General features: G+C 35.1%; 1 protein-coding gene across 1 annotated transcript in view; it reads left to right on the forward strand.

The window, feature by feature from the left end:
• The window catches only part of CPNE8 (copine 8), a 112,022-nt gene that overhangs the window by 36,171 nt on the left and 62,588 nt on the right, over positions 1-13,263 (forward strand). Inside the window, exons 5-6 of the mRNA XM_026095383.2 lie at positions 599-638; positions 3,629-3,705. Of these exons, the coding sequence (XP_025951168.1) occupies positions 599-638; positions 3,629-3,705 (117 nt within the window). The remainder of the gene's footprint in view (positions 1-598; positions 639-3,628; positions 3,706-13,263) is intronic.

Genomic DNA, 13,263 nt, shown 5'->3' on the forward strand with positions numbered 1-13,263 from the left:
AAATATTTTTTTAATCTAGCTTTAATTCACAGAATCATTTTTTTTTAAATCTGTCTGGATAGTAGAAAGAAAGCAATGGCATTTTCTAGCTGGAGGAAGAAAGGGATTGTGATAAAGAGCTGAAAAGAATGAGTCAGACTGTTGCTAAAAGCAGTTTGGCTTATTACCAGTTACTACTATGTAATTAGTTAAACTATTGAAAAATCATCTAACAAAATAATTCACAGGTTAGCTTAGCTTCTGCTAAAAAGATTAATTTAAAAATTAAAAAAATAGAAATTAATTAGTTGAATGTTAAGTATTCTCTTTTTTTCTGGCTTTTTTTTGCAGTTTGCCTTGTTCAACCAGGAATATAACAATACTTTTTCTTATTAGCCTGTACTTTGTAGAAGACATTTCAGTTAGCTAGTGAAAAGTAATCCTATAATCTGTGATGATATAATTTCCATTCCTTATTGGTGAGACTTATATTCATGTATCTTTTTCTGTCAATTTCACAAATTTGCGTAGTTAATTGGATAGGTTTGATTTTTTTTTATGTTGGCCTCAGGTCTGTCATCTGGCAACTCTGATGTAACTTTCCTTTTTTTTTTTTAAGCTATGATGTTGATTCGAAGAGTCCTAACCTATCAAAACATGTGAGTATTTTCTGGTTATTACACTTTCTTGTGCTAAAATGCTTATACTTTCCTAAATCTGTTTATTTTCTTTTGACTACAAGTAATATCAGATACATAGAGACAAATGCAGAGATTGTGCTGTGCTTATTAACATATATAGTGCTCAGGAGTATAATTTTAATGGGACATACCTCCTGTAAAGGACATATTAAGCACATATGCCCTTTTTTTTTGATGTTTGTACCTTTTCAGGTATTTGATATGCTGCATCTTATGGATACTTCTCTAGGTCCTAAAAATTGTAGAACAGCTTTTGATTGTGTTCTGATTCATATAAGTAGAAATCTTATACAGTTGTGACATCCTGAAGTGGAAGGGATTAAATGGTAACTATAAAAATTTGGAGACACCAGGGTACAATTCAGAGGCTTCTGAGTGTGAAAGTTTTGTTAATAAATACAGGGGAGGAGAACCCCTAAGAATCTGAAGCATAGGTAAAGAGGATAATGGGAGGAACGTTGTGTACAGGTGCTTCAGACTGAAATGTTACAGCTTTTTGCCTTTAATCTGCAGTTAGATCCTCACTGTAAAGATCTAAAGTCCATGGCAAACCATCTTCTATCTCCATCATCATGGAAAGGTTTTCTGAATAACCGTAACATTTCCTGGGAGGATGCAGAAATAGAAGTCCTTCCTATACTGTCTTCAACAAGCATAAAGCCCTGTCCTGGGCTTCTGCCCAAGATTGCTTGTACTTCTATAGAAACTAATCTATTTTACTTCTTTTTCTTTTTTCTCCAGAACTTAAATCTTAGTACAAAAATGTAAGAAAATATGTTTTAAGAAAAAAGATACAAGATAAATTAGTTAATATGGAAGTGCAGATATATATATATATAAATATGTAGCCTAGATTTCATTATTTGGTTAGTGGAACAGGAATAGAAAATTCGAGTAGCTTGCTGAGTCTATGGTTAAACAAACCAATGAGAAAACAAGCCAGTGTCCTTCTAAAGACTATTCAAGTAGATCCTGAATTATGTATTTGCCTATTACGTTCTAATTAATACAGCCTAGCCATACCCTAACACATTAGATCCTGTTCTTTCAACAGAGGCAATTTGTTGAAATCTTCAAGCATAAAAGGAAAATTTCCTATAGACATTAATATAAAAAATATCTATTTTCCTCCGTGGTCTGTAGGAGGAAGTGTATACAGTTGATGTAGACTTCGGTCTCTATGCTGAGGACATCCAAACTCTGCTATTATGACCATGAAGGAGAAAAAGGCTCTGAGAACACTGCAAAAGATGGTAGCTAGAAATGTTTACCTCAGCCACAGTAATTAATCTAGATTATTCCTCGAGTGTTCAACGTTGGTTTGAACTGCTGTTTTTGCTACCAGCTTCTTGTGTCTCTTTCCCATAGCTTTTAAGAATGGGCAATTAGTAGGTAGGAAGTGAGCAGAGCTTTACTTGTATTCATGCAGTGGAAGCGTGATGTTTCCAAGAAATGTCAGGCCGACAGTGTTTGTGTAGATTAGCTAGACTGCTTATGTGTTAGGTGTAGTCTCCTGGTGTGGAATAAGGTCTTTGCCTCTCCCTAAAAGTAACCATTGGCCCATTCCTCTGGAAATACTGGTCAGTCTCATTTAATAGTTGAACAGTTTAGGGATTTAAAAAAAGCCAGCCTGAAGAATTTCCATCTCAGTGACTGAATTTTGGCAAAATCAGAAGCAATTGAGATAAAAGAGGTGAAGTTACGTTAAGAGTAGGGAGTCAAATTGGCTGCCTTAGACACATTCATGGCAACTTTCAGATTTTTATTTTCTACATTTTAGATGCAGAGTAATAAACAGTTGTAATGAATAACAGACTGTGGAACTTCATAGGTATTAATCTTAGAAGCTCTGTCGTAAACTAATATGAGGTTCAGTGGGGAAAAAAGAATATTTCTGAATATGTGATTTCCATATGGAAAATGTATTTTAGAATATGTCAGGCCTGTTGATTTTAAAAATGAAAGAGTAGCTGAGTATTTTCTTAAGAATTTTAGCCATTTTAAAAGACTTGATCTTTATGGAAACACTATCACAGTTGCCAGGCACTTGCAGTTCCCAGTAAAACCATAGCTTTCTCAAGTGTGGGGTCCTCAGTACTTCTGTTATGATCTAGTTACTGTCCGTATTTAATTTATATATACGTGTGTGTGTGTGTGTACACCACTTGTGAAGTTTTGTTTTGTTGATAATTGTATTTCCTTAAGACTTCTTACAGTCTTCACAAAATATTTTATCTCATCGTTTTAAGAAAGTAAGCTCTTAAATATCGTTTTGGATATTTCCGTTAATAGTTATTTACTTTTTGTCATAGTGTGTGTTTGTACATTTGTCCTAATCAGTGAATCTTGTACGGTAGTTACCAGCAAAGCAAGATGCACTTATGTTACATGGAGATGGAATACGAAGATTGCCTGATTTTTAGTGAGATAAGTTAATTATAAAACACAAAAGTAGTCTGTTATTAAAGCAGTGCTTGCCAGTAGTTGTCAGTTCAGCATACTAACACAGATCCTGCACTGGCTTGAATTCCTGTCACTATCATTAACCTTTAAGAAATGGTAGAATCAGTGTAGAATATCTTCATAAAAGAAAAATTTATTAAATTGCTCAAGTCTAGTAAAGAAGCAGTCATGTTCCTAATGCTTAAATTTTTCTATCTCAATTTCATTTTTGTTCTCGAAAAAGAAAATATAAAAACAGTAAATTAGGATTACTTCTTTAATTGCAGTGTAGTGTAAATTAGGATTACTTCTGTAAATGTAATCCAGTGTTATATAAAATATATATAGTGAGTCTGTTTTACAATTCATTATTGCATAATTAAGTTATTAAGGCATGGTATTCAATAGATGTGCTCTAGGTTAGTAAAAAGCCTTGGTGAATGGGAAACCAATTTTTTTCCCATGCAAAATACTAATTCTGAGCTTTTTATGTTACCACTTTTCAGGATTTTTTGGGACAGATGTTTTGTACTCTGGGAGAGATAGTTGGATCACAGGGAAGCAGACTGGAAAAATCAATTGTGTAAGTATATCGTTCTTGAATTTTGCATGAATACGTACTGCTTCGTGAGGTGAGTTTTTTTCTTTTGCTCTGAGGTGTCTTGGTATACAGAGCTGATAGGTGGGACTTCTAAGAGAAAATAAATTGTCAGTTATTTTATGGACTATCGTAATTTAAATCTCAATTCAGGCAATTATCGAAAGAGTTGACTCATCCAAAATTTTTGTCAGCTTCTCATCTTGTCTTAGAAACAGTTTGAATATATCATTCTTTAAAATATTTTTCTTACTTTGTAAATAGTTTATTCTTGTCAGTTTAGGTTTTGCAATGGCCTTGAAATAGAAACAGTTTTGATTACGCTTATGTCATTGATAAGATTAAATAATTGACTTCTGCTTCTTAAAAAAAGTATCCCCGGTGTTTTAACGTGAGTGCTTATTCTCTGGCTACCGTCTGAATTTGTATATTGTCATATTTAAGTAGTTGAAATCAGGATTCTCTGTGATAAATCACCTTTCTGTGAAAATGTGAAATCACTGTTTAACCCTGATGTTTCTTAAACTTTTACATCTTGCTTGTGCCTTTTAATTTTTTTGGATGGTTTCAAGAACTGGGAAAATGTAGATACTTATAATGTTGTTAATATTTGTTTTCCTTTATTTTCTGAGGAACTTCACCTAAGTACTTAGGAATGTCTTTAAGATGCTCATAGCTAGGGTTGTTCAACCTTTTTATACTATACACAGAGCTAGAGCTCAGTGCTACATTCTGAATAATTTCCATCTGTGGTTGAAATTCACTCAGTGTTGACTCCTTGCCAAAGAAGGGCAGCCATCATATCTGTCCAGATGAAGACATTAGATTGAATGAATCCATATCACAAAGGATCTGTAGATTTGAAGTGTGAGTAGACAAGTACTACCTCATTTGAGAGGTTAAATAACTTTCATCTCCGATTTCTCGGAAGTATGTCCTCTCCAGTTGAGAGCGCTTGGTGTCTAAATGATTGCATTGAAATGTAATTGTCATTTCATTTCTTCTAGAATATTTGCTTCTTTTGTACTTAAGTAAGGATATTTGGATATTATATCATCTAAATCTACTAGAATCCTTTGTCCTTGGTAAGGCAATAATAGTTAGCAGATCACAGAATTCAACTGTTGTGTAATTACCAATCATACCAGGATTATTAAATAAAATCACAGCTTTACTTCAACAGAAAATGAGTTAAAATTGATATTCTCTGTTAGCATCAAAGAGGCACTTACACAAGCAAAATTTCCCTTAAAAAAGTTCATCCTTTCTTTTATACTCAGAACTTCTTCCCTTGTCCATGAATGTGAAGTTATTTTGAATAAAGCTGCAAAGGGCCATTCCTTAGATGTGCCCATTTATAATACAAGTAATACAATCTACCTTTTCATTTTATGTAACCCGCCCCACTATGCATAGAGTACCTTATTCCATTGGTTTAAATAGCCATTCATTTACATCAATACCACTCAACTGGTTTAAATAGCCATTCATTTACATCAATACCACTCAACATTTATAGAATCTTTTGGTACTGAATGCATCTTATAAAAATCCTTAAGATCACATGGGATGCTGTTGCAGATGCTGTTATCTGAGCAGTGTACCACAGCGTATAACAAACTAAGCACTGAGATACCATATCAGAATAATGCAACCAAAACACATTCAGTTCTGCAGATTAACACATCATAAAGCATTACTGAGTTTTATTGAAGCATCAGAAAAGAAAATCCTTACTATGTATTCAAAGCCAATTCCTATTTTTATTTCTGTTATTCCTGATAGTGCAGTTCCCAATCAATCAGGTAATCCAGAGTATCAGGTATTTTCTATTTATTCTGCTAAATTTAACAAACACTTGCATATGATCAACAGATTTCTCTCCTGCTGAGAAGGTTTTGATATTTGCAAACTGTTCTTCATAGGGAAATACAAATATTTAAGATATTTGTATTAACAATACCTGATTTGTAACAATACTTGATACTCTATTCTAAAATATGTTCCATTAATTAAAAATAATTTACAATTTAATTTGTAATCTAAATGTATACTACAAGTTTGGGTATGACACACTAAAAACAATCATTTAAAGACATAGTTGGACATTTCTTTAGATGGTAATACCTTTTTTTGGTTTGAGCTTTTTTTTCGTGTTTGTTTTTTTTAACAGTGATTGCACTGCAGTGGCTGTTCCTCAATTTGGTTACTCTGTCTGCTGGAGTGTTCTTCTTGTCCAGTTTAACTGGGTGATTCATGAATAATATTCTAGGGTTATTTTGTTTGCTTTCCCTCATCACTGACTTCCTTGTAAGTGCAGATGAAGTTTTCAGAGTTAGTAAGCCTTATATACTTATAAGAATAATAAGTAATGTGTGAGTTGAATGTTTGTGTGATTCTTCAGGGAAGAGATGAATTTGTACGTATTTCTTGAATATGCTGTCTTCCACATGACCACTAAGTAGACATTTGTCAATTGTTTGAAAATATTTTTCATTACCAAACTTCAGTAAAAACACCACAGATGACACATGTTGGGACTTTGTATTCAAATAACAAGAACCAGGATCAGGATGAAGTGCAACAATCTCCAAAATCCAGGTTAACCTTAGATTTTTTTTTAGCATAAATATAAATACAAGAAAACTCCTTATTCAAATTATATTAATGAAAGGTTATTAATTTAATATATAATTCTTTTTTAAAAAGTCTCTCGTCTCATAATTTTTTTTCTTCTATGTTTATATTTAACCTAATTACCCATTTTTAATGTTTAGGTGACCTTTTTATATGTATCTTTGGTCAGTATCATTTACACACTATTCCATCTTTTCATCTGCATATTTTGTATCCTGTTCCTGCCAACTCCAAACTTAAACAGTAGTTTAAATAGTTTTGTAGTCCTGTGAAAAATCTCGGAAGTAAATATTTTGTTATCAGTGTCCAAAACATGCCAGCAGTAGCCTTTTCTCCTAGATTTTATTAGAGACATTTTTTCTTGTTTATATAAAGAACTTAATACCATTGATTAAAAAAATAACTAAAATTAACATTTCCTTAGACTGCATCAAAGAATTTGGTGATTTCCGTGGAGGTACCTCTAAACTTGACAGCTTGGTATTGAAAACAGTGGCCATCTTCAGAGAGAACTCTCTATGATAACTATCATTTTTTATTTCAGTAAGTTGGAAACTCTCAACTGTCATCCTAGGAACTCTTCTCAATACTCAAATACAATTAAATTCTCAAATTTTTAAAACTTCAACGCAAGTGTAAGCTGGAAAAGCATCTTAAGCTTCATGTTTCTCTAAAAATAATTTCAGTTTAAAAATAATTGTTTCTAAAAGTCTTTTTCTACATTAAATAACAGTTCAGAACAGACAATTCAAATTGATAAACTAAAAGCAGATTTATGTTACTTATTCTAAAAATACTCTAGTCTTTTAATTCAATCTAAATGTTCTTATAAAAACTTTAAAAGTCTTTTAAATAAAATATTTTTGTTACAAAAAGTAGTAAATTTTGTAAAATTATATTTTAACTTTAGAAAATATTTTAAAGGGATTTAAACTAATGCAATTTCAGAGACTTATGCATACCTGAAACAAATTCTTTTGAATCATAAATATTAGGGATTGGTTAACACTGCTTTGTGGAGAGGCACTCCAATAATTATGCCCTTCAAGTCCATTAATGTGGACTTTGTCTGTAAATGTCTTTCTTCCGATCATTTGCCTTTTGTACAAAGAAAAATTTCAGCTATTAACCAAGACTCATTTATAGTACAGTTTATATTTAAAAATGCTAGTAACATGAAAAGACTTCTAAAAGAGTTTCTGAAACATTTTCTCATAGTATTTTATCAAAATAAGTCTTTGATTTGGCTTCCCTATTTTACAATCAACTGCAGATGATTCAAATATCATTTGAAGCAATTGTAAACTATTAGTTCTCTTGCTGAATGCTCTAAGTGATATGATCATTACTTCTACAACATGCTTTAGTAATATGATTCATGTGCTCTTTAATACTTAGAATTAAGGTTGATAGTGAATTCATTTTTGCTGAATTCTTTGGAGTTCAGGCATTGTCCAGATGCTTGATCGCAGTATTTACAGACTCAGTCTTTATGACAACTGCCTGGTAAACCCCCAGTATGCCAGTACTTTACAGTTATAATATTACTCATTTTTAAATGGAGGACTTAATTGTTGTAGACAAGAACAGTTATATTATTATCATTACACATCCCTTTTTCCCCCTCCTCTGTGGTAGTGGGACTGTGCACACTGGGAACTACTTCATTTTCAAGGTAAATAAAAGCTTCAGCGCTGGGTGTGAGGAAGGTTACAGTATCTGCAGTGTGATTGAGGAAACTCTTACAAGTCTGCTATTTAAACTTGAAAACAGAACTATACACACAGTAATATAATATTTGTTAAAACTAGTACTACTTTGCTTTATCACTTACTTAAATGACTTGAAAAAGTACCCAGAAAAGGTACTTTAAGGCTTTGTCATCTTCTGTTGTCATTAAGTTTTGTGGATGATTGGTAACTCTTAAGTTGTCCTTCAACTTCAGTAGCTAGTCACAAGTTATTTGCAGTAAAATAAATATTTTATAAAACATAATGCTAAAAACGTAAAATGTAAAAAAAACAACAAAAAAACTCTAAAACCAAAGGATGGCACCAATATTATGGATGTTAAATTACTGTTTAATAGTTTGTGGCTATAGTATAACACTAAGAAACTACTAATCGTTATCTATCTACTTCAAAAAACCAAGACCAAAAAAACCAAAGAATCAGCTGATCAGGTTTCTAATACATTCATGTAAAAAGGTTAATTTAAGCAAGTTGTTGTTGTTGTTAGACAACATCTGTTTGTTTTTCTCCACTTAATCCCATCTTGGATGTTAAACTTGTAAAAACCTGTCCAGGAAATAGACCTGAGGGTAAGTATATTAAGTAGTAACCTTCAGAACAGCAGGTATGTAGAGTAGGATTGCTTGGTTAAAATGTGACACTGTTAGCTAGTGGTGCTTGTAAGGGCAAGGAATGCACTTGAAGGGCCAAAATAAGGAGGAATCTTTGGGTGATTTACCTTGCTTGTCCAAATGGAATTGCATGTACTGCAGTGCAGGCAGTGTGCGAACTACTTGTTTTAAAATAGCTTCAAATGTTTCTGAATGAGTTGCACACTTCCCTTCTAGACTAATACAGACAAGTTGGGTAGGATTCATCTGGCTAAATATGGGTTTCTGTAGTGTAGCCATCTTCCCCTAAGTAAGCTGTGGTAATCTCCCTTTTATAGTCACTGCTGATGTAGTCAACACAGTCAGTGGAGTCTGAACCATCTCCTCCAAACGTAGTTGAATGCCATGGTTTACGACCAAATGACAGTGTGGATGGTAAATGGATTTGGATACCAAAACACTTTAATCACAGATGTATGGAATTCTACAAATTACATCACTTCCCTATTCTGTTGGAGAGATGATGTGTTCCAGGAGAGAAGCTGGACACATTAGCTTTAGGATTCCTTACATGATCTCCCTGTTCCACTGGAGAGATGATGTGGTCCAAGAGAGAAGCCGAGTGGGTCAGCACAGCAGTTCCAGCCATGCTATGTGTAGACCTTGGCGGGGCAATGGAGTCCCCTGGGTTTTATTCCACTCCCTGGGTTGCTCAGAGGTTGGAGAGATGGTCCTGGATCCTGGTGCAAGGTCATGGGGTCTCCCCCACCGCAGAGTCTTTCAGATACTCTGGTTATCCCCAACATTCTTAAGTTTTCTTAGTTACAGAGTTGGGCAGAGGATACCTTGTTAATGATTAGTCCATTCAGATTGTGCTGTCATTTTCTGATTAGCTGTCGGCATTTTTGGTGCACACAGTCTGCTTGTTCTGGACACTTTGGAAAATACTCACACTTCTTGATGATGAACAGGTTGTTTGCATAGCTCGGCTGTTGATTTTCTTGAGCACACAAACACTGTCCGGTTTTTTTGCAAAAGAGCTTGATTGTATTTTATTTACTTCTACTTAAATGAAGGTTCACAGGCTTATGCTAACAGCTACGCCAACTAGGCCTACTGCATGCTAACTGCCACAGTGAATTGCATTCTGAATTCCATTGACTGCTTTGACTAGCTCTCTAGTATGAAATTCATATTCACACTTTGAATATTCTTTGTCCTGTCACTTGAGGTTGGAGAACTTTTTCTGTCCATGGTACTGCCAGAGTTCATTAACAGTTTGCCTTTTCTGTTCTCTGCTCGTGGGCGTATAAGGAAGACAACATTCAGTGCTCTTCTGGTTCCAGTCAGCTACCTTACCGAAGTAGCACTTTTTGTACTTAAGTGACTTGAGAAGGTTGAATTCCATCTTCCTTTTGGTATCCAAGTAAATTCTTACATTTTTTCAAAGTGAAAGCAAGACGGATTGGAAACTTAATTTTTAGATATATCTACTTTAGAAATCCACAAAAGCCTTGTGTGATCCAGGAGCACATGGCCACCATGAACTGGCCAAGGCCAAGTCAGACTGCTCATTACCAGGGGACATTCTCCTAAAAAGTCTACTCTTGAGAGGATATGCTTGTCCTCCATCTCAGTACAATGGATTTAAAGCATCTCAAGCCTGGAGGGTCACCATTGTAGTGGTTTGTTAGGCAGGTTGAAACACATACCATGTCTGTACTTTGCAGTGAAAGCAAGAATAAAGATTTATGTGCCTACACATTTTTCTTCTTTGCCTTCAATACAGGCATGACTTGCAGTTTTGTTGGTCTACCAGTGGATTATGCCTTAGCAGCTTGAAGCCAGTGGCAGATGTGAAGATATCTCCTGAACCTCCTTCTCAGTTTTTTATACTGTAAAGGGCTTTGAATTTGGTGCAGTCTGCCTCAGAAGACTTTGTCTCCCTATATACTACTGCACTACCCTGTTATCCCTGTGACTCTGAGCCTTCGACTTCAACAGCATAGTTCTTTAGTGCTACACTTTATTTCACAGACTGGCCAGGTGCAGAGGTGAACATTTCTTCTGGCTAATTTCTCATGAAAAATAAAGCTACTCAGACAGGACAGGTGAAATGGGGAAGCTGTCATTTTGGCTGTAATGTTTACTCTCTTTACTTGTTGGGTTACTGGATTCATTAACTGCCTTCTCAAGACAAGCGACAAGCACTATGTGTAAGATTAACCCAGCCTGGCCTTGCATGCCCTAATTGTATTAGCGTGAAAGGATGAGGTGCAAATATATCTATTTTCAGAAGTGGTGCAGCTGCATTCTTTCCTCAAGAGACTGTCATCTTCCTGGAAATCATCCTGAAATGGATATTTGCATGTTTTGCCTTCTTAGATAGAAGATACTAGTCGTATTTACCATTCTGAGCAATACGTCTTTCAGAATCTGCTAAGCGCACTCTCAGGATTCCCTTTAATGAGAAGGTAGAACCATTGCATAGTTTAATGAGCATTCTACACCAGGTATTCACATATGAGTGCCATAGCCTGTTAATGACATACTGGAGCCAGGTGGCCTATTTTGGAAAATTATTTCTCCTGTCATCTTGTTGCCAACATAATTGATAGAAAACTCTCTGAACCGTGGAATAAGGACTTCTATATACTTGTCTTCTTATCTGTGGTTATGATTGCCAGATGGCTAGTTCTGTAAATTCAGTGATAAGACTGTAAATTTTGGAATGGTCTGAAAAAATGTTAGATTCTCTGCCTCACTGCAGTTTCAGCTTGCAAAATTACAGACTCCATTTGCCCTCTCAAGTTCAAATTCCTGGAAAAATTGTCCTCTTTTTCTGACTTTTTCACTGACTCTGGGTAGGTCCTCCTTTCAGTCTTTAAGGCCCAAGTGGTCTTCAGTGTGTCCTTTTGAATTTCTTTAGTGCTGTAGGTGCGATGTCTCAGTCTTGTGGAATCCCTTGTTCTAAGGAGAGGATAGTCACTCCTCAAGGCTATAGTCTATCCAGAGACATGTGGATGTTTATTTGATAGTGGCTTTGTGTTCAATTCCCATAACAGTTCTGTGTTCCTCAAAGACAGTGCAGTTACTTTGTTGTCTTTGGGCATCTTTCCATTTGCTATAAAGGCAAAATCTCTCATTGTATAGCTTATAGTATCAGAGGCCTCAAGTGAACCGTGTGCCCTAACAGCTTCTGCCAGCAAAGCATTTTAAACTGCTTAAACAGAAGTAATCAGTGTAGAACACCAGAGTAGGACCCACTGATGCATAGGTCTTTCTCACATTTTACTTTCCTTTATTCAGTTTGCACCCACCCTCTTCACACCCAGACTGGCATATTTTCTGTATCTGAATATCAGGTAACGAGCACATGAGTGTTAGACAGAATTGACAATGGATATGCAATATAGATTACCTCATTATACTTCACAAACTCTAACCAGCAGATGAGTGTTAGACAGAATTGACAATGGATATGCAATATAGATTACCTCATTATACTTCACAAACTCTAACCCATAACCTTTTCCAGAGAATCTTACCCTGAGAATTCAGTTTGCCTGAAGATAAACACTATATTGTCACTTCAGTGCTACAGAATGAATTTCACTGCAGCTCAGGACCAGATTCCCTAAAGCTAAAGAAGAGTAGCAGCGTGCCCCATTTTGGGTTTAAATAGATAGAACTCTTACATCCTCATGTTCAAGGTAATATTGGTCAATTTTTGCCTGTCACTTGGAAGGATGAGCTCTGTAATGATTAATCTGAAAGTAATATGGCTTGATATATTAAATGGAAGGGTCTCACAGGGAGTTTTTGTATATATGTTAAATCCTCACTAAAAATTTGACCTCCATAATTTGAATAGTTTCCATGTACGTGATTTTTCTTCTGTAATCAGACTTCCTTGCTGCACGAAGCATACCAGGTCCAGGATAAGAGTCATGTATCTCTGATTATTGGCAAATGGCTGTAGCAGTACAGAAGCAGCATTCCCTGATGTATTACTTAGAAAATTCAACATCAACTTGTAAACAAGTTTCAGTGAACTTACAAAATCCTTGCATAATCTTGCATCATTTTTTGCTCCTCTAGTCCTAATTTCTAAACTTTAACCTGCTTGTAAGAACTGTTTTCCTACCAATTCTTTTCCTTTTCTCTTTCTTTCTCCCCTCCACAGCCCTTCCCTAACTCCCCTCCCTTTGTCTCTTTCTCTCCCATCTCTCTCTCTCTCCTCTCTCATCTAGGCAGGTTACAGATACTATGGCATAGTGTTACTTAGAAGTTAAAATTATATAGTAACCTCTGCCTCACTTTACTCATTTCTGGAATGCTTTGCTGTACCACTGTCTTGCTGAACTTACTTGAAGTGCAGGACTGTAAACAATTTCAAAATAGGCTCCTGAGGATTAAGGAGAATACTAAGTGACAATAAGAACAACAGTAAGTTCTTAGATTGATGTTTTGTCGTAACAGAAGAACATGAGTGCCCTCTAGTTCTCTTAGAATAACCTAAAAAGTATAATCAAATTGAAAATGCAATTTATCTTAATGCCTTT

This window comes from Dromaius novaehollandiae, chromosome 1 (genome assembly GCF_036370855.1).
Source record: "Dromaius novaehollandiae isolate bDroNov1 chromosome 1, bDroNov1.hap1, whole genome shotgun sequence".
Lineage (NCBI taxonomy): Eukaryota > Metazoa > Chordata > Aves > Casuariiformes > Dromaiidae > Dromaius > Dromaius novaehollandiae.